Source organism: Rhinatrema bivittatum, chromosome 16 (genome assembly GCF_901001135.1).
Source record: "Rhinatrema bivittatum chromosome 16, aRhiBiv1.1, whole genome shotgun sequence".
Classification (NCBI taxonomy): Eukaryota; Metazoa; Chordata; class Amphibia; order Gymnophiona; family Rhinatrematidae; genus Rhinatrema; species Rhinatrema bivittatum.
Window position 1 is genome coordinate 40,456,283 of NC_042630.1, and position 22,447 is coordinate 40,478,729.

At 43.0% G+C, this 22,447-nt stretch overlaps 2 protein-coding genes across 2 annotated transcripts in view; one reads left to right on the top strand and one right to left on the bottom strand.

Moving 5' to 3' along the window:
- LOC115077493 (vomeronasal type-2 receptor 26-like) overlaps nucleotides 1-11,943 on the top strand; it is a gene marked incomplete at its 3' end in the record, with an annotated part of 38,317 nt that extends 26,374 nt beyond the window's left edge. The window contains exons 6-7 of the mRNA XM_029579783.1: nucleotides 1,131-2,007; nucleotides 11,931-11,943. Coding sequence (XP_029435643.1) covers nucleotides 1,131-2,007; nucleotides 11,931-11,943 — 890 coding nt within the window. The remainder of the gene's footprint in view (nucleotides 1-1,130; nucleotides 2,008-11,930) is intronic.
- A 4,667-nt stretch (nucleotides 11,944-16,610) lies between these two features.
- Nucleotides 16,611-22,447, bottom strand: part of LOC115077494 (vomeronasal type-2 receptor 26-like) — a 55,719-nt gene continuing 49,882 nt past the window's right edge. Inside the window, exons 6-7 of the mRNA XM_029579784.1 lie at nucleotides 19,513-19,636; nucleotides 16,611-17,548 (exon numbers count right to left, since the gene is read on the bottom strand). Coding sequence (XP_029435644.1) covers nucleotides 16,611-17,548; nucleotides 19,513-19,636 — 1,062 coding nt within the window. The remainder of the gene's footprint in view (nucleotides 17,549-19,512; nucleotides 19,637-22,447) is intronic.

A 22,447-nucleotide genomic window follows, 5' to 3' on the forward strand; every position in this document is an offset into this window, starting at 1 on the left:
TGATGTGATTTTGCTCATAATTTTGTAATCTGCATTGATTAGTTTCTGTCAGATGTAGCAGAATTCAGTGGCATTAAATAAATAAAGATTAGGTTCATCACGTTCCCTCTGTGAAAAGAGATACCTGCTCTCTCAGCCCTGAGCTGATTTTAATCCTCCTCTGTTACATGGGCACAGGAGATTTGTTAATAATCAAACACGTCCAGTACACTTACAATACACCGACCTCACTCATAGAGACAGGGTCTGGATGGAGACAACTAAGTCACACTGCTGACAGGATGACCTGTTGAGACCACAATTTCAATTCCATTAAAGGGCAAACACAGGTGCAGAGGACAGAATTTGACCCCCAGTGCAATAATTTGGAATATATACTTACAAATGCAGGGCTTTCATAATCATTTTAATAAATAATATTTATATATTTGCTTGTTTTCTTACAGGGGAGGATTGGCCTATCGGGGAATCGGGCATCCCCCGGTGGGCCGGTCGCACTAGTCACGTGGTCTGCCGAGCGCGGCCGTGACAGAGCCGTGCTCGGCAGACCACGTGGTATCTCCTGGGCCGGCCTGGGCAGCGAATCCCCGGGCCAGTCTTCATCGGGAATCAGCAGCTGTTTCCTTATGTTTGATGTAACATCTCAGAATCAGCCAGTTTGTAAAATGTAATATATTGGAAATGAATTAAAGCATAACTCCTCTGAAACAAGGGTATGACAAGGAATGAAAGCATGAATAGATAAACAGAAAGATTGATCGACAGATACAAAAAGAGTTGATCGTGTACATTTTTATTGTAAGCTGTCTAGTACTGTATATATAGTGGGATTTATTATTTAAAAAAATATAAATAAAAAGAAAATAATATATTTAAAATTTCCTTACATTTACATATTTATTTATTTATTTATTTATTTATTTATTTGCTTTTATATACCGACATTCGATCGAGATATCACATCAGTTTACATATAACTCGGTGAATAGGGCAGGGTCTGCCTTATTTTACATGAAACAATTAACATAATATGGATATATTATTAAAAATTGTAGATTTTCTTTAAAAATTCTGAAAAGTTGGAATAAAAATGTGTATGGAAATAAGTTTAAATATGTTGTTTTCTATAGATGCAGATAATTGTCTGAAGTGCCCTGAAGATCGATGGCCCAGTGAGAAGAAGGATGACTGCCTCCCAAGAGTCATAGACTTTTTGTCCTATGGGGATCCCTTGGGTGCAGCTTTGACTTCCATTGCTATTCTCTTTTCAATCATAACTGCCCTAGTGCTAGCAATCTTTATTAAATACCAAGACACACCCATAGTGAAAGCCAATAACCGAGATCTCAGCTACATCCTCCTCCTCTCCCTCATGCTGTCCTTCCTCTGCTCTTTGGTATTCATGGGGCATCCTGGAAAGGTGACCTGTCTACTTCGACAAGTTGCTTTTGGGATCATTTTTACAATTGCAGTTTCTTCAGTGCTGGCAAAAACCATTACCGTAGTCATTGCCTTCAGTGCCACCAAGCCTAGCAGCAAGTTAAGGAAATGGGTAGGAACAAGAGTCTCCAGCTCTCTAGTCCTTCTTTGCTCCTTGGGTGAAGTTCTGATATGCATTGCATGGCTGCTTATATCTCCTCCATTCCCAGACTATGACTCACAGTCTGAACCTGGAAAGATAATACTACAGTGTAACGAGGGATCCACCATAGCATTTTATAGTGTGATTGGGTACATGGGCTTCTTGGCTCTCCTAAGTTTCATTGTGGCTTTCCTAGCAAGGAAGTTGCCTGATAGCTTTAATGAGGCCCAGTTCATCACGTTCAGCATGCTGGTGTTCTGCTGTGTTTGGGTCTCCTTCATCCCAGCGTACCTGAGCACCAAAGGCCAATACATGGTGGCAGTGGAGATCTTTGCCATCCTGGCTTCTAGTTATGGACTGCTGGGCTGTATATTCATCCCCAAGTGCTACATTATTCTGGTCAGGCCAGACCTGAACACAAGGGGGCATTTAATTGGAATACAATATTCTAATAAAGCTAAATGCAAAAGGATTTCTTCTTCATGAACACCCCCGAAAACCTACCCCAAACCCCCCTGCACGCGCCGGTAGCCTATGTTGCATAGGCTGCCGGCGCGCGCAAAGACCCAGGACGCGCGTAGGTCCTGGGGCTTTCCTGGGGGGGCGTGTCGCGGCTGGCGCGTCATCGTGGGCATTCCAGGGGTGGGGCTGCAGACGTGGTTCCAGCCCGGGGCGTGGCCACGGCCTCCAGACCAGCCCCCGGACTGGAACATGGCGCGCCGGCAGCCAGACTGGGGCAGGCGTAATTTTTGCAACAAAGGTAGGGGGGTTTAGATAGGGCTCGGGGGGGGGGGGGTGGGTTAGGTAGGGGAAGGGAGGGGAAGGTGCGGGGGGGTGGGGGGGGTGGAAGGAAAGTTCCTTCTGAGGCCACTCTGATTTCGGAGCGACCTCGGAGGGAACAGAGGCAGGCAGCGAGGCTCGGTATGCACAGGCTGCCGATTTTGGACAGCCTTGAGCGCGCTGACCCCGGATTTTAACAGATACATGTGGCTACGTGCATATCTATTGAAATCCGGCGTACTTTTGTCTGCACCTGGTGCACGAACAAAAGTACGCGCACGCGTATTTTTATAAAATCTGCCCCAGTATTTGTGTACCCTTAAAATACAAGAATTACTTTCTGAGTTAATCAAAGTAATTTTATTTTAGATTTAGAGGGGTGGATTTTCAAAGGGTTACGCCCATAAGATACTCGCATAATCCCCGAAAACCTACCCCTGCGCACGCCGAACCTATTTTGCATAGGCTCAGTGGCACGCGCAAGCTGCTGGATGCGTGTATGTCCAGGGGCTTTTAAAAATGGGTTGTCTGGGGCGGGGCAGGGGGCGTGGTGGTAGTCTGGGAGTGGGTGCGGGCGCGTAGTGGCGGTCCAGGTAGCGTGCACAAATGTACCCCGCAAAATGGTAACTTTTATCTGGCAGAAGATACCCAGAGAAATGACAGCTTGTATCTCTTTAATTTCATAAAGTCAGGATAGAGATACCATCTATAATAGAAAAGACTAAGGGATCAAGAGTTATGAGAGACTTCCTGCTCCTGCTCGCTAGCATCAATAACAAGTTCCAGATTCAATCAGTGAAAGCTTCTCTTTATCTCTGGTGCTAGTAGATTCTCCACTCGCTAACAGCACTCTCTAACTCTACTTCCAAGCTGCCGCTTTGAGGGAAAAAAGCAATGTGCACACTCAATCTAACAGAGACATTTGTAAATCAAAAATTAAATAAGAGAAACACAGAATTAGAAATAAATAGAAAGTAAACATACACAAACATTAGAAATATACACAGAGTGTAGTAAAGAAAAGAGCAGAATACTTACCTGAAAGTTTTAATATCTGAAAAACAAGACACCCAAAGGTTTAGTCCTTAGAACTGAATATAGTGCATAATATTGATAAGGGTGGAGGATAGGGAAGATCCTTGGAGGACGCCATGAGGGAGTGGGAAGAGTTTCGATTCGCAGTTGTTTAGTCGCACTTTATATGATCTGTTAGATAAGTAGGATTTGAACCATTTGAGGGTTTTGTCGCCGAGTCCGATTTCTGTTAGCTGTGATAGTAGAGTTGTGATTGATGGTATCGAATGTGGCAGAGATGTCCAGTAGTATTAGGAGGTAGGAGTGTCCAGCATCAAGACCTCTCAGGGTGGTGTCTGTGAGGGATAGTAGTAGGGTTTCAGTGCTGTGTGATTTCTTGAATTTGTGTTGAAAGGGGAAGAAGATTTTGTGTGTTTCGAGGTGTTCCGAGAGTTGGCGGTTGACAATTTTTTCTAGGATCTTCGAAATGAAGGAGAAGTTTGAGATGGGTCTGTAGTTTGCAGGGTCGGAAGGATTCAGTTATGCTTTTTTTAGAATGGGTTTGATTACGGCACATCAGGATAGATTCTCTTCTAGAATCCAACCGGATCTCCCCCTTTGTTTGACACCTCTCGTTTATCCATTCCCCACAAAGTTGAACTTCCTTGTGTGTAATCGTTCCCTTATTGCATCGCATTTATTCTCTCCTTTTGCTCCCTGTCCACAACCTTGTTCAATTGTTCTCAATTTAAATCAGTGTCGAGTTAATATTTAATGGGGTAAAGCCTCAGACCTGCACTTATGGTCCCGAGCAATTTCCTGTTCAATTGTTAAAGTTTTATACTAATAATAACTGTTTTAATCGTTATATGTAAAGTTTTTGTAGACTCACTTTCTAACTGTTTCATTCCTGTTTCTTGTAAAGCCGAGGGCAGTTTGTTAACCCCGGCCAATTAGCCGTTCTATGTAAACCGGATTGATTTGTATCTCATACAGGAATTTCGGTATATAAAAATTAATAAATAAATAAATAAATAAATAGCAGTCAAATTAACAGGATAAGAAAACTTATACTTTTCTGAATGTAATCTGAAATTTATTTCTCTGAACGGGTTCTCTTGTTCTTAGTAATTTCTGTTAAGAGATAAATGACATTTTTTACTGTGAAGTGTTACTAGATGTTTTTTGAACATTGCCATTTCATGCTGTATTTTTATGTGCTAATTTTACTTGATTCACAATGATTCATGCTGAGTAATAATCCATTACCTTCTTAATAAAATGAAATATATATATAGATAAAAATTACTGCACATGTCTGTATCATCTGATATGTATGTATCATACAACAATGGGACCGATGTAATAAGACCCACAGTGAAATTAGCACTAGTTATCGGCGCATAGTTTATTAGGGAACGCAACAAAACCAGGCACCTCCATGGAATGTAATAAAGGGCCCATATTGAAATGAGATGCGCACAGAAATTCTGGGATGGATTTTAAAAGGATTTACGAGCGTAACTGGCCTTATGAGCGCCGGACCTATTTTAAAAAGTCCTGGTGAACCGCGTAAAGCCCCTGGACACGTGTAAGTGCCAGGAATTTACTGACGAGGCAGTCAGGGCGGGGCAGGGGTGGGACCAGAGGACTCTGCCTGAGCGGCCATTGCCGCTGTATCGGAGGATTGCGTGCCGGCTCACGCAACTTGTGCCTGCCCAATGGCAGGCACAAAAGGTAAGATAATAATTTTGGGGGGGTTAGAGTAGAGGGTGGGAATGTCAGGTTAAGAGGAAGGGAAGTTCCCTTCCAGGCCACTCCAATTTCGGCTTTTTTATAAAACAGCAAATAATTTAGTGATTGAATAGTGGAATTGAAGGTTTGCAGAGTGATATCTAACCCTTCAAGTTCCATCTATAGACGCGTAGCAGCTATACCAGCAGATGATAGCAGTTACGGGAATGCAGCATTGTTTAAAAATACAATCCTAGAAGCACAGTCCAGATGTATTCCACGCATTAAGAAAGGTGGAAGGAAGGCAAAATGATTACCGACATGGTTAAAAAGTGAGTTGAAAGAGGATATTTTAGTAAAAAAAAAATCCTTCAAAAATTCGAAGAAGGATCCATCTGAAGAAAATAGAAAAAGCATAAGCATTGTCAAGTTATGTGTAAAACATTGATAAGACAGACTAAGAGAGAATTTGAAATTAAGTTGGATATAGAGGCAAAAACTCATAATAAAATATTTTAAAAATATATCCAAAGCAAGAAACCTGTGAATTGGACTGTTAGAAGACCAAGGGGTTAAAGGGGCTCTTAGGGAAGAGAAGGCCATTGCAGAAAGACTAAGGGGTAGATTTTATAAATCTGCGCACAAGCGTACTTTTGTTCGCGCACCAGGCACGAACAAGAGTACGCGGGATTTCAATAGATACGCGCGTAGCCGCGCGTATCCATTAAAATCCATGGTCGGCACGCGCAAGGCTGCCAAAAATCAACAGCCTGTGCGCGCCGAGCTGCGCAGCCTGCCTCCGTTCCCTCCGAGGCCGCTCTGAAATCGGAGCGGCCTCGGAGGGAACTTTCCTTCGCCCTCCCCTCACCTTCCCCTCCCTTCCCCTACCTAACCCACCCTCCCGGCCCTATCTAAACCTCCCCCCTACCTCTATCCCGAAAGTCACGCCTGCTGGAAGCAGGTGTAACTTTACATGCGCTGGGCCGGCTGCCGCACTCCATTTTCCGGTCCGGGGACTGGTCCAGGGGCCGCTGTCATGCCCCCGGAATGCCCCCGGGCTGGAACCACGCCCCCGAAATGCCTCATCACTCCCGACATGCCCCCGAAATGCCGCGTCACTCCCGGCACGCCCCCCGACACGCCCCTCCATGCAAACCCCGGGACTTATGTGTGTCCCGGGGCTTGCACTCGCCACCGAGCCTATGCAAAATAGGCTCGGCACATGCAGGGGGGGGTTTTGGGGTAAGTTTTCGGGGGGTACGCATGTATGTTACGCGCGTACCCCTTTGAAAATCTACCCCTATATGCATTCTTTGCTTCTGTCTTTACTAATGAGGATGTTGGAGAGATACCAGTTCTGGAGATAGTTTTCAAGGGTGATGAGTAAGATGAAGTGAACCAAATCACTCTGAATCTGGAAGATGTAGTAGGTCAGAATGATAAACTAAAGAGTAGCAAATCACCTGGATTGGATGGTATGCATCCTAGGGTATTGAAGGAACTCAAGAATTACATTTCAGATCTATTAGTTAAAATTTGTAACCTATCATTAAGATCATCTGTTGTGGACTTCTGGTGATGACTTCATCTGTAGGGTAGTCGGAAGTGAGAGTTCCGTGGTTCCCTTCTGTCTTTCTCCCCCCAAAATGGGCTGAAACGGCGGCGAATTTCCTCGGGCTTTCTCTGTAGGACCTCTCATATATCACTGTCCCTGATTCCGCAGCGCAGAACGCTGGATGCCGCGGGAGTGGATAGCAGGCACCTCGCATCTTGGATCACCATCTCACATGCCCAAAATGGCGCCAGCCCGGCAAACCAGTAAGAAATAATCCCCATTTGCGGCAAAGATTCGGGAGGCGCTTGTAGGGGTAACGTGAAAACGATTTGTGAGGCAGGCGGACTGTCCTGGGAGAGTTGGGGCAGCAGAAGATCGGGGCTGCAACGGCGAGGGACCCAGAACGCAGAGCCAGTTCCTAATACCAGCCACGTGGCCAAGATGGCGGCTATCTAATCTCGTTTACATCTCTGATCCCCGGGTCCTGGCTTGCTGCCTCGGTATCATCAGTCTCGGAGGGGTTAGCCGAGTTAGGCAATAATTTTTGAAGATGCAGTCTCCTAGTTCTCCTGGATCTCCTTGCTTGATGGCAATACAGTGAGCACAGCCCCTCCTCCCTCTATCTGGCAATTCTCACCCACGTTGGCATCCCTGCTGATTCTGCAGAGTGTAAGTGCAAGCTGCTTTGATCAACTAGTGTTTTGCCTGCGGACTGCACAACTCTATCTGGTAATTCTCACAAACGCTGGCATCCCTGCTGATTCTACCAAGGGTCAGTGCAAACTGCTTTGATCAACTAGCATTATCGCCTGCGGACTGCACACTAAGCTCTGTTATTTCTCTCTATTTTCAATTTTTTTATCACACACTGAAGCAACAATGGATTTGACTGGATATAATTGAAAGAAGATAGGCCCTTCCAGAGCAGATAGATTGTTGCGTATTGGCAAGGCATAGCATGGGGACAACAAGGAATGCACCATAGGAGTTCTTGTGCTTGCACTGAGCGAGGAATTCCCGCAAACAGAATGGCTACCAATGCTGAGGGTGTGAAGCAGCTCACCTCAGTGTCGGAGGATGTTTTACTGCAAATCTCGTCTTGGGTCTCAGGAGCGCTGGATGAGAGACTCAGACTGCAGACTATGATAGATGATATAAAGGGGACTTTGGAAGGACAGGTCAAACGGATGGACGGCGTGGAGCAAAGGATTAGTGATCAGGATGACAGGCTGGTAACTGCAGAATGACAGGTTCAACTACTTACGGAGCAGCAAGCCGTACTTCTGAACCGGATAGATGATCAGGAGAACAGAAATCGAAGGAACAATATCAAATAGGTCAGAATCCGAGAAAATGTAAAAGAACCAGAGTGGTATCATCTTATAGAGGACTGGCTCCCTAGTCATTTGGGCTTGACTTCTTTAGTGGGCCAAATACGCTGTGAGCGTGCCCATCAGAAGGGTCCTCTACAGGAAGGACATAATAGACCATGGTCTGTCTTGACGCGTATTCTAAACTGGCTGCATAAGGTACAGCTGATGCGTGAGTGTTGAAAACGTCAGGTGATAGAAAATGAAGGAAACCGTATTTTGCTCTTTAATGATTTCTCAACGGCGGTCGCCATGCAGCGGAAAGCAATGATACCATAAGTCTGTATATACTGCTCCTAGCTTATTTCTAGCTTCTGGCTACTTTTTTGTGGTTTTTTTTTGTGGGTTTTTTTTTGTTTTTCAATACAATGCACTCAGTTATTATTAAATAAAACACTCAGCTCTTTAAAAGTCTGGAGAACACTTAGATCTGCAGACTTTTAAAAAATAAACACACTACCTACTGCTACCTTATTGACTGACTAAATACAAACAGTCTAACTTGTGTATTCACTGCCTACCTACTGCTACCTTATTGACTGACTATTTAAAAAATGCAAACAGTCTAACTTGTTTATTCACTGCCTGACTATTAAAGGCACAAACACACAAACACACTAAATAATATTCCCAAATAGTTAACTTTGCCCCAATACTTTTAAAAAAGTCAATGTCAATGTCCCAAGCAAAAACTTACTGATTCCTTTCAGCCACCAGCAAGGTGATCCTCTCCTTTCAGTGTTTCCACTGGAATGTGGGTTACTGAGCTCTTTCCTTCTAATTTATAATGTGCTTCTAAAGTAAATTAGTGCAAAACAATCCCTTAGGAGATGTACACTTCAGTTAGATTTCCTGAGTGACCTTTCAGTTAGATTTCCTGCGTGACCTTTCAGTTAGATTTCCTGAGTGACTCACTGCTGTGCTGATTAACAAAGAATAGCACCTATTCACAAACACACAATAATACCTATTCACAAACACACAATCTTCACACTTAGTTAGTCAGCCTGAGTGACTCACAGCTCCCTTGATTAACAAATGTTGTTCCCTATTCAAACCTAATCACACAACCTCAACACCTTTCCAAGGTGAGTAACTGAGCTGAACTATTCAACTTTTTTACTTTGGTATATACTGCTCCTAGCTTATTTCTAGCTTCTGGCTACTTTTTTGTGGGGTTTTTTTTTTTGTGGTTTTTTTTTTGTTTTTCAATACAATGCACTCAGTTATTATTTAATAAAACACTCAGCTCTTTAAAAGTCTGGAGAACACTTAGATCTGCAGACTTTTAAAAATAAACACACTACCTACTGCTACCTTATTGACTAAATACAGTCTAACTTGTGTATTCACTGCCTACCTACTGCTACCCTATTGACTGACTATTTAAAAAATGCAAACAGTCTAACTTGTTTATTCACTGCCTGACTATTAAAGGCACAAACACACAAACACACTAAATAATATTCCCAAATAGTTAACTTTGCCCCAATACTTTTTAAAAAGTCAATGTCAATGTCCCAAGCAAAAACTTACTGATTCCTTTCAGCCACCAGCAAGGTGATCCTCTCCTCTCAGTGTTTCCACTTTCTCACCATCGGGCAAAACCATATGCCCCTTTGGTGTGTGTGGCTTTGGCAGTGCACAGACGCCCGCGTGCTAGAGGCCTAAAGATTTTAAAAAGGAAGTCAGGCTCTTCTTGATAACATCAACCACCAGGGCGGGAAGGAGCGTTGTAGCGGTATACGCTGGCAGATGGTAATTGAGGAAAGAATTCCCCAATGGTCTTCCAGGTAATCTCCAGAGAGGGCTCCCCATTAATCTGGCAAAGGCCTGAAAAGTTTAGAAGGAAGTCAGGCCCTTCTTGATGACGTCATTGACCCAGGCAGAGTGGAGCATCGTCACATTATACAATGGCAGCTGATATCTGAGGGAAGAATTCCCGTTGGGTTCTCAGGAAATCTCTAGAGAGTGTTTCCCCTAGGAGTGATCATGTTTGATGATCTTAAGGTGGCCAAACAGGTGGATGAAATGACAACCAAAGCCAGAAAGTTGTTTGGATGCATAAGGAGAGAAAAGTTCAGTAGAAAAAGGAAGATAATATTATACTTGAATGGGTCCATGGTGTATCATCACATGCCCTGATAAGAGGGTACCAAAATCTTTGATTTTGGATGGTGTTGAAATCTCAGTAATGGCTGAGACAAGGAATCTCGGTTTTATTATGGATTCCACCTTATCTTTAAAGCCTCACATTTCAAGACTTGTGAAAGAGGTATTTTCAAACTTCATATGCTCCAAAAATTGCAGCCTTTCTTAAGCGAGTCTAATTTAAGAACTGTCACCCATTCTCTTGCCCTGTCCTCTCTGGACTACTGTAATGCCTTGTACTTGAGTTTTCACCTAAAATCTTTGAAAGCATTGCAGTATGCCCAAAATACTGCTGCCAGGATAATTAGTGGGACACTGATGTGTGATCATATCTCACCCATTCTAAAGAGTTTACATTAGCTTCCTGTTAAATGGAGGATCTCCTTTAAGATACTAATGTTAGTTTTTAAAGGTTTGAATGGTATTGTTCCTGCAAGTTTTAATGTGGCTCTGAAACTATACTGTCAGTCACGAACCTTAAGATCTGTGAATGAAATGCTTTTGAATGTTCCATCTCCTAACATTGTTCACCTTGACGAATCTCGTGAGAGATTATTCTATGTGCAGGGCTCTGTAATGTGGAATTCTCTCCCTCAAAGTCTAAAGTAACAGTCCTCTCTATTAAAATTTAGAAAACTCCTAATGACCATTCTTTTTTCTCAGGCTCATGCTTAATGTGAACATAAGCAGGCAACAGATTTTATGATGGGCACTGACGTATAAGAATAGAAGGCCAGTACTAATTATGGACCAAAAATGACTATGAATGTAGTCAGCTAATATTAGGTATTTTGGGGTAGATTTTAAAAGCCCACGCGCCGGTGCGCCTATTTTGCATAGGCCGTCGGCGCGCACAAAGCCCCGGGGCACGAGTAAATCCCGGGGCTTTGCTTGGGAGGCATGTTGGGGGGGTGTCGGGGGGCTTGTCGGGGTGGCGCTGCATTCAGGGCGTGTCCGGGGGCGTGACGGCGGACCGGGGGTGGGGCGAGTGCTCTGGTACAGCGGCCTGTGCCGGGGCAGGGAGCCGGCGACACGCGCAAGTTACGCCTGCCAGAAGCAAGCGTGACTCAACGAAATAAGTTGGGGAGGGGGATTTAGTTAGGGCTGGGGGTGGGTTAGATAGGGGAAGGGAGGGAAAGGTGGGGGGGGGGACAAAAAAAAAGTTCTCTCCAAGGCCGCTCCGATTTCGGTGCGGCCTCGGAGTGAATGGAGGCAGGTTGCGCGGCTCATCACGCACAGGCTGCCGATTTTACACAGCCTTGCACGCGCCAATCCAGGATTTTAAAAGATACGTGCAGCTATGCGCGTATCTTTTAAAATCCGGCGTACTTTTGTTCGCTCTGGTTGCGCAAACAAAAGTATGCACGTGCGTACTTTTTTAAAATCTGCCCCTTTATGTCTTAAATGTGTCTTGTTTATGTTTTAGTTTTGTTTTATGAATATTTTATTGTAAGCCGCTTAGTAATTTTCCTTTGCGGTATATACGTTTTTAAATATATAAATACATTTGAAATAATGGGTACCATTCTGTAGAACATACCTTCAAAATTGTATAAATCCGTTGTAGTCATTCCAGAGAGTGGTTAACAAAAAGATCAGTGATCATCATTCTAAAGCACAAGAGACAGAATTAAAGTTCTAAACATATATACTCTAAAGGAAAGGTGAGGAAGAAATATGACAGAGACATTTAAAAACCTCCCAAATTTCCAGGCAGAGAAGGTAGGCCTCTTTCAATGGAAAGGAGACTCAAGAATGAGAGGTCATGGGATGAGAGTGCAAGGGGGTTAGACTCAGGAGTAATCTAAGCAAATATCCTTTTACAGAGATGGTAAATCTAATATTACCCATCTAGCAATACTTACCAATCCTCTTCAACCGCCAGCAAAATCTTCCTCTCCTCTCAATACTACCTACGGAATTAGGGTTATTGAACTCTGCGACTGCAATATATATTGAACTTCAAAGGACAATTGGTTCTAACACCCTCCTTTGATGGTACACACTTCCATTTGCTTGCCAATAACCCTCTCTGTTGCACCTGTGGGACAACTTTTCACCTATATAAGTAAATCACCAAGCTCTCTAACACTTCTTCAAAGCAAGTTATCTACCATTTCCTGGCTTTCATTTCTTTATCAAAGGTACACGCTCATACAGTAGAAAAACAAAATATTATTATCTAGCTTCCGGTTTTCTCTTTTTTTTAAATATATCTTTATTCAAATCTAAGAGGTAATAACAGCTTTCAACATCTAGTGTAATGCTTCACACCATATTTCCCTCCCCTTTTCTTTCCACCTCTCATTAGATCAGTTCCCACAATTGACATTTTTGCACATCTAAACCACAGAGACTGAATTATTTATTTATTTATTTAAAGGCTTTTATATACCGGAGTTCATGCACTAGTGCATACCACTTCAGTACTGGTCTTCTTTTTAATTAAAAGGCACACACACAGACACTAGGGACGAACTTACCTAGTTCCCTGGTCTTTTTTTCTTTTTTTTTTTTTAAATTAGGCACACACACACACACACACACACTAAAATAAATTACGTTTTCTGACACACACACACACACACTTGAAGTTAGTTTACCCCACAGTTTCACCTCTCTCTAAACTTAAGTCCCAATATTACTCGGCTACCAATACTTACCAGTCCTCCTCAGCAGAGAGCAAAATCGTCCTTTCCTCTAAATACTACCTTAGGAAATTTAAATGAATGAAGATATAGCCTAATTTACCAAAGAGACACAGCACAGACACCTTACAAAAGGTGTATTTTACTATAGGTGCCAGGTCTGTGGGTGCACTGAGTGACTCTGCACCAATATTGAGCAAACTCTTTCCCTGTGACTTGGAAGAGATAATTTCTGTTATATTTAGCCAATAATTTTCAAAATGTGGCTGATATATCTTTTACTCTATTCATTTTATGAGTAGATGTGAAGATAATTTGCTCAATTTTAGATGTCTCCATTTTAGATATCTCTTACTTGTGCCATTATCCGTAGTATCAATGCTGGTCCATCTGTCTGTCAGTCTATACTCATGTTATATAAAAAAAAAGTAGTGCATAAGAATTGCCATGCTGGTCAGACTAAGATCCATTAAGCCAAGCAACCTGTCTCTCACAGGTTGCTTGGCATAAAGAGATAATGATTATGGTTCAGATTGATCTCCAAATGAATAGTATCCTCACCTAAAGTTACTTGGGTAACATTTGCTGGATAACTTCCAAATATAACTAGCAACATTTGAATTAAACCAGTTATGTCTGCAGTTTCATACAAATGTGTATGTGGAGAATTTTAAGCTTAACTGGATATATTCAAAATATAACCAGTTAAGTGGTGAAAAAAAAGCAAAACCAAAAACGACTTTCAGGACTATAGACTCAGCCCCTATCACCTACTCTTCTAAATCACTCAAACTGATCACAGACATAAAAAGAAAGATTAATTAAATAATTCAGGTCAATTGGTACAAAGAGACATCGCATCCCTACCTTACCTCAAATTCAGAAGACAAAATACTTTTGATCCCTCTTCAAATCCCCACCCTTCCCCATCCTACCCAAAATTCCACACCAAACCCTCCCTCCTCACTCTGCACCCCAGAGGACCCATGGCTGCTGGGAGCACTGAAAACGGTACCAATTCTGGTATATCCAGTGTTGCTATCAGGCTTCAAGTCTAGCACCAGAAGAAAGACCTTTGCTGGATTAACCCCAAACATGTGAAATACCCTACCACCTACCATGGGACTCATCCCAGATGTCCCATTCTTCAGAAAACTAGTGAAACATGTCTATTTGACGTAGTATTTGTCATAATCAAATATAAACCAAATATAATCTGCATGCATAATTAAACCCTACCCCCTCTTAACTAAACTCCCTCTTTTCACATACTACATCTGATATGTGTGATGTGCTTCTGTAAAATCACTATATTCGATTTGTACGTCTGCTATAATAAATCATTCTGTTTTCCATATTGCATTTGAAGTATCCATTATAGGTTCAGTAACATTCTTTGTAGTGTTTTCTTAGAAAGGCATGACATGAATAAGTTATTACTTGACTTGGCTTGACTTTAAAACTAAACTGATAGCTTACAATACTCTGCTCCTGCACTTACTGGTTACTTTTACTGAATACAATAAAGCGTCTACTAAAACAGAAAATGAAATATAAAACCTGTATAAACCACCCTGGCAGGGAACTTCTGCATTGCATGGTGTCTTAGGTGTTTGAGGGGTTTAGGCCAAACAAAGTTTTTTCTTTTAGATATTAATTAATTAAAGTAGTTCACCAGATATCAAGACCAGATGAGTTCAAAACTCGAAAATAATAAGAAAATGACACTTTGGGAAAAATTAATTAATTTTATTCAAGAGAATTAAGAAGGTAATGGATTATTACTCAGCATGAATCATTGTGAATCAAGTAAAATTAGCACTTAAAAATACAGCATGAAATGGCAATGTTCAAAAAACATCTAGTAACACTTCACAGTAAAAAATGTCATTTATCTCTTAACAGAAATTACTAAGAACAAGAGAACCCGTTCAGAGAAATAAATTTCAGATTACATTCAGAAAAGTATAAGTTTTCTTATCCTGTTAATTTGACTGCTATTTATTTATTTATTTATTTTTATATACCGAAATTCCTGTATGAGATACAAATCAATCCGGTTTACATAGAATGGCTAATCGGCCGGGGTTTACAAACTGCCCTCGGCTTTACAAGAAACAGGAATGAAACAGTTAGAAAGTGAGTCTACAAAAACTTTACATATAACGATTAAAACAGTTATTATTAGTATAAAACTTTAACAATTGAACAGGAAATTGCTCGGGACCATAAGTGCAGGTCTGAGGCTTTACCCCATTAAATAATAACTCGACACTGATTTAAATTGAGAACAATTGAACAAGGTTGTGGACAGGGAGCAAAAGGAGAGAATAAATGCGATGCAATAAGGGAACGATTACACACAAGGAAGTTCAACTTTGTGGGGAATGGATAAACGAGAGGTGTCAAACAAAGGGGGAGATCCGGTTGGATTCTAGAAGAGAATCTATCCTGATGTGCCGTAATCAAACCCATTCTAAAAAAAGCATAACTGAATCCTTCCGACCCTGCAAACTACAGACCCATCTCAAACCTCTCCTTCATTTCGAAGATCCTAGAAAAAATTGTCAACCGCCAACTCTCGGAACACCTCGAAACACACAAAATCCTCTTCCCCTTTCAACACAAATTCAAGAAATCACTCAGCACTGAAACCCTACTACTATCCCTCACAGACACCAACCTGAGAGGCCTTGATGCTGGACACTCCTACCTCCTAATACTACTGGACATCTCTGCCGCATTCGATACCATCAATCACAACTCTACTATCACAGCTAACAGAAATCGGACTCGGCGACAAAACCCTCAAATGGTTCAAATCCTACTTATCTAACAGATCATATAAAGTGCGACTAAACAACTGCGAATCAAAACTCTTCCCACTCCCTCATGGCGTCCTCCAAGGATCTTCTCTATCCTCCACCCTTATCAATATTGGGGTAGATTTTCAAATAGCGCGATTTGGCGTACTTTTGTTGGCGCATCAGGCGCAAACAAAAGTACGCTGGATTTTAGTAGATACGTGCGTAGCCGCGTGTATCCGCTAAAATCCGGGATTGGCGCGCGCAAAGGTTCCGGTTGTGTCCAACGAGGGTCCCGGAGCGAACGCACGGGGAATCACGTGACGTCCGCGTCACGTGCTCCTCGCAAAGGAATACAGAAATGGCGTGCTGACTCTCCGCTGGACCACCAGGGAGTTTTGGTAAGTCTTGGGGGGGGGATTAAGGAGGGTGAGGGGTTTACATTTTTATTTAGGATCAACAATCGCGATTTCCAACGTATTCAACATAGCTATGTTGAATAAGTTGGAAATCCGATCGTTTTCGCCTCATCACTTTTATAAGTTAAAAAAAAAAATTACGTTGCGTTTTACATATGCGTTCAAAACGAATGCATACCCCTACCCCGCACCTTCCCCTCCCTTCCCCTACCTAACCCACCCCCCGAGCCCTATCTAAACCCCCCTACCTTTGTTGCAAAAGTTACGCCTGCCCGAGGCTGGCTGCCGACGCGCGATGTTCCGGCCCGGGCTGGCTGCCGGCGCGCCATGTTCCAGTCCGGGGGCTGGTCTGGAAGCCGTGGCCACGCCCCGGGCTGGAACCACGTCTGCAGCCCCACCCCTGGAATGCCCACGATGACGCGCCAGCCGCGACACGCCCCCCAGGAAAGCCCCGGGACCTACACGTGTCCCGGGTCTTTGCGCGCGCCGGCAGCCTATGCAACATAGGCTACCGGCGCGTGCAGGGGGGTTTGGGGTAGGTTTTCGGGGGTGTTCATGAAGAAGAAATCCTTTTGCATTTAGCTTTATTAGAATATTGTATTCCAATTAAATGCCCCCTTGTGTTCAGGTCTGGCCTGACCAGAATAATGTAGCACTTGGGGATGAATATACAGCCCAGCAGTCCATAACTAGAAGCCAGGATGGCAAAGATCTCCACTGCCACCATGTATTGGCCTTTGGTGCTCAGGTACGCTGGGATGAAGGAGACCCAAACACAGCAGAACACTAGCATGCTGAAAGTGATAAACTGGGCCTCATTAAAGCTATCAGGCAACTTCCTTGCTAGGAAAGCCACAATGAAACTTAGGAGAGCCAAGAAGCCCATGTACCCAATCACACTATAAAATGCTATGGTGGATCCCTCGTTACACTGTAGTATTATCTTTCCAGGTTCAGACTGTGAGTCATAGTCTGGGAATGGAGGAGATATAAGCAGCCATGCAATGCATATCAGAACTTCACCCAAGGAGCAAAGAAGGACTAGAGAGCTGGAGACTCTTGTTCCTACCCATTTCCTTAACTTGCTGCTAGGCTTGGTGGCACTGAAGGCAATGACTACGGTAATGGTTTTTGCCAGCACTGAAGAAACTGCAATTGTAAAAATGATCCCAATAGCAACTTGTCGAAGTAGACAGGTCACCTTTCCAGGATGCCCCATGAATACCAAAGAGCAGAGGAAGGACAGCATGAGGGAGAGGAGGAGGATGTAGCTGAGATCTCGGTTATTGGCTTTCACTATGGGTGTGTCTCGGTATTTAATAAAGATTGCTAGCACTAGGGCAGTTATGATTGAAAAGAGAATAGCAATGGAAGTCAAAGCTGCACCCAAGGGATCCCCATAGGACAAAAAGTCTATGACTCTTGGGAGGCAGTCATCCTTCTTCTCACTGGGCCATCGATCTTCAGGGCACTTCAGACAATTATCTGCATCTATAGAAAACAACATATTTAAACTTATTTCCATACACATTTTTATTCCAGCTTTTCAGAATTTTTTAAGAAAATCTACAATTTTTAATAATATATCCATATTATGTTAATTGTTTCATGTAAAATAAGGCAGACCCTGCCCTATTCACCGAGTTATATGTAAACTGATGTGATATCTCGATCGAATGTCGGTATATAAAAGCAAATAAATAAATAAATAAATAAATAAATATGTAAATGTAAGGAAATTTTAAATATATTATTTTCTTTTTATTTATATTTTTTTAAATAATAAATCCCACTATATATACAGTACTAGACAGCTTACAATAAAAATGTACACGATCAACTCTTTTTGTATCTGTCGATCAATCTTTCTGTTTATCTATTCATGCTTTCATTCTTTGTCATACCCTTGTTTCAGAGGAGTCACGCTTTAATTCATTTCCAATATATTACATTTTACAAACTGGCTGATTCTGAGATGTTACATCAAACATAAGGAAACAGCGGCTGATTCCCAATGAAGACTGGCCCGGGGTTTCTCCGCCCAGGCCGGCCCAGGAGATACCACGTGGTCTGCCGAGCGCGGCTCTGTCACAGCTGCGCTCGGCAGACCACGTGACTAGTGCGACCGGCCCATCGGGGGATGCCCGATTCCCCGATAGGCCAATCCTCCCCTGTAAGAAAACAAGCAAATATATAAATATTATTTATTAAAATGATTATGAAAGCCCTGCATTTGTAAGTATATATTCCAAATTATTGCACTGGGGGTCAAATTCTGTCCTTTGCACCTGTGTTTGCCCTTTAATGGAATTGAAATTGTGGTCTCAACAGGTCATCCTGTCAGCAGTGTGACTTAGTTGTCTCCATCCAGACCCTGTCTCTATGAGTGAGGTCGGTGTATTGTAAGTGTACTGGAGGTGTTTGTAGATTAACAAATCTCCTGTGCCCATGTAACAGAGGAGGATTAAGAATCAGACTTAGCTTAGGGCTGAGGGAGCAGGTATCACTTTTCACAGAGGGAACATGATTAACCTAATCTTTATTTATTTAATGCCACTGAATTCTGCTACATCTGACAGAAACTAATCAATGCAGATTACAAAATTATGAGCAAAATCACATCACATTAAAACATAATAACAAATGCAACAAATCTAGTAGACCAGTAAAATAGAAATCTAAAGCTTTACAGGGATGGCCAAGGGAATAAGGACAGGATTCAAAGCATTGGGTTTCTATAGGAGAGGAGGAGAAGGATTTGGGGAGAGGACTTCCTGGAATTTCAGAAGATTGGAGTCTAAAGTGGGTCTTACAGAGTTGAGATGTCAGGAGATGTGAGAAAAGGCAAAACCTGCTTTGTGCTTTGGAAAGTCTGCCAGAGTGAAACGGGAACCCTTGTGGAGAAGAGGATTTCCCTGGAGAGTTGGTGGACCGGTGTATTGGGAGGTGCCAGAGGAAGGGAACTGCTAGTGAAAATGCATCAGCTTTAGAGAATGGTTCAGCTGCAATCAGTGCGAGACTAAAAGCAGGAGAGAGGAAGAACTTGGAGAAAAGAATTCATCTACCAGACAGGTACTGGGAAGGCCCAGGGTGCCCATTCCAAAGAGCTGACCTGTTTGGGGAAAGAAGTGTGGAATGGTGAATGAGTCTTGGGTTGTTGTTGTGACTTTGCTTCCTGAATTATGATTGAGTATGCTGCACTACTCAGAAGATTAGCTATGTTTAGACTTTGTCTTTTCTCTGCCATCAGCACTTGGTGGATGTCGTCTTTTTGGGGTCTTTGACAGGTGTGCAAGAAGAGCCCCATGAGTACAAAATCCTAAGGATATTGAAGAGCACTCCCCCCCCACCCACCCATGTGTGGTCCATGTCCTTCCCCATGTGCCCCCTGCCCAAGAGCTGACTGGGACAGGGGTTGCATTTAGGAAATAATAACCTGGGTTTTTTTTTCTGACCTTTTTTGTTGGAAAATTCTCCTTCAGAGCAAGGGATGCAATCAAAGCAGCAGATTGGCTTCTGACTCTGAAGAATTTTCCTGTATCCAGGAAGACAACTCTCAGAGCACACAGAGCGGGGCGTCTGTGGACAGAAAAGAATGGGAAATATACTCATACTGCATAGTTAGCAGTTGATTCTCTTTACAAGAAAAAGACATTTCCTTAAATCAATAAAATCTAAGCACAAAGGGGCGCTCTTGTGCGACGCACAAGATGGCCGCCTGAGTCTAAGGCTCCGTGAGTCCCCGCTCTTTTTTTGCTGATTAAACTGGACCATCGAGTTCAATATTTTTAGTTACCGGCGAGAAGGAATAAGGTTCGCAAAGAGGAATTGTTGGTCCTTCAGGATCAAGTTGCACTATTGGAAACGGAATATCTACGTCGCCCTACTTCAAATTCCCTGGCGACACTGATCAAGGCAAGATACCAATACAACTTTCTTCTTAGTAATAGAGTCAACTTGGGTATCTTCTCCTCCATAGCCCAGTATTATGCTGGTAACAATAAATGTGGACACTTATTAGCCTCCTATTTTGCGAAAAAATCTGAAAAACGATGTATTGTTACCATTCACTCTTCCTCAAACGCATTATTAACAGATGAAACAGCAATCTTGCAGGAATTCCAAGACTTTTATTCATCTCTCTACCAATCTGAAGCTTCTCCAACGTTGGAATCCTTCTCCGACTTCTTAACATCCATCCGACATCCTTCACTATCTTCGGAACAACTGCTACAACTGGAAGGTCCTATCACCATTTCCGAAGTGGACATGGCCATTGCTTCCTTAACTCTTAATAAGGCACCCGGCCCTGATGGCTTTACCTCGAACTTTTATTCTACCTTTCAATCTTCACTTCGTTTTAAATTGCTTGATTATTTTTGCTCATTTTTATCTCCCTCTGGAATGTCTCCTTCCTTTTCACAGGCATGTATTGTTGTGATTCCAAAGCCAGGTAGAGATGAAACTTATACTGCAAATTATAGACCTATTTCCCTATTGAACACAGATTATAAAATTTTTACCAAAATCTTAGCTATTCGCCTTTCACGAGTCATGCATACCCTAATAGATCCCGACCAATCTGGTTTTATCTGCCGTCGTCTTATTAACAATAATGCCCGGCTTTTTCTGCATATTCACCATGAGGCGTTTTCAGATCCTACACCTATGGTGGCAGTATACTTAGACGCGGAAAAAGCCTTTGATCGTGTTGAATGGCCCTTTTTATTTCACATTCTTCAATGGTATGGTTTTGGTCCCAATTTTTTAACCTGGATACGTTCGATATATGCGTCCCCTACCGCATTTCTCTATATTAATAGACTTCTTTCTCCTTCCTTTCCCTTGCACCGGGGAACTCGCCAAGGGTGTCCCCTTTCCCCACTTCTCTTTAACCTGGCTTTGGAACCACTGCTTTCTGCTATTCGCCAGTCGGATCAGATTCAGGGAGTAAGCATTGGTAACGAAACTTTCAAACTATCAGCTTATGCAGATGATGTTATGCTCTTTTTACAAAACCCTGATGCAACTCTCCCACATCTTTTCTGCATTATCTCTTCTTACTCTACCATTTCTGGTTACAAGGTTAATTGGCACAAAACTGAATTTCTTCCCTTAAACTACTCTGCTTCCTCTTTAGACCTTACCCCCTTTTCCTTACCAAAAGTAACTAAGGGTATGAAGTATTTGGGAATATGTTTCTTTACTAATCCCTTGGACACCTTTCTTCAAGGAGAACAATTAGTTTTACAGACGGTAAAAGACTTAATTCTACGCTGGTCTCCCTTACATCTAACTTGGTGGGGTAGACTGGATACTATTAAAATGGTTGTAGCTCCGAAAGTGTTATACTCTCTATATATGCTCCCTGTCTTTTTTTCAGTGGAGTTTTACAACACTCTAGAAAGGTTATTGGTCAAATTCTTATGGAAAAATAAAACGCCTCGCATCGCTATGTTTAAACTCAAAGCTACTAAATTACAGGGAGGAGTTAACTTTCCAGACTTTTACATGTACCATCAAGCGTATATTTTGCAACAGGGCTACCACTTTTTTGACTTTGATCAGCCTAACATAGAATCACCCCGCTGGTTGTTGATAGAACGAATGTATAATGCACCCTTTCCCTTGTATTGTTTTCCAGGTATGAATATTCTCCCCTACGCTGCAGCTACGCTACGCTGCAGCTAACCCCCTACGCTGCAGCTAACCCCCGTTACTCATCCCTATCCATTTATACAGCGACCACCCGTCCACTCATCCAGTCTCCAGCAGCACTCACCCAGCCTCCAGCAGCACTCATCCAGTCTCCAGCAGCACTCATCCAGTCTCCAGCAGCACTCACCCAGGCTCAAGAGGCACTCATCCAGTCTCCAGCAGCACTCATCCAGTCTCCAGCAGCACTCACCCAGGCTCAAGAGGCACTCATCCAGTCTCCAGCAGCACTCATCCAGTCTCCAGCAGCACTCACCCAGGCTCAAGAGGCACTCATCCAGTCTCCAGCAGCACTCACCCAGCCTCCAGCAGCACTCATCCAGGCTCAAGAGGCACTCATCCAGTCTCCAACAGCACTCACCCAGCCTCCAGCAGCACTCATCCAGTCTCCAGCAGCACTCATCCAGTCTCCAGCAGCACTCACCCAGGCTCAAGAGGCACTCATCCAGTCTCCAGCAGCACTCATCCAGTCTCCAGCAGCACTCACCCAGGCTCAAGAGGCACTCATCCAGTCTCCAGCAGCACTCACCCAGCCTCCAGCAGCACTCATCCAGGCTCAAGAGGCACTCATCCAGTCTCCAACAGCACTCACCCAGCCTCCAGCAGCACTCATCCAGTCTCCAGCAGCACTCATCCAGGCTCAAGAGGCACTCATCCAGTCTCCAGCAGCACTCA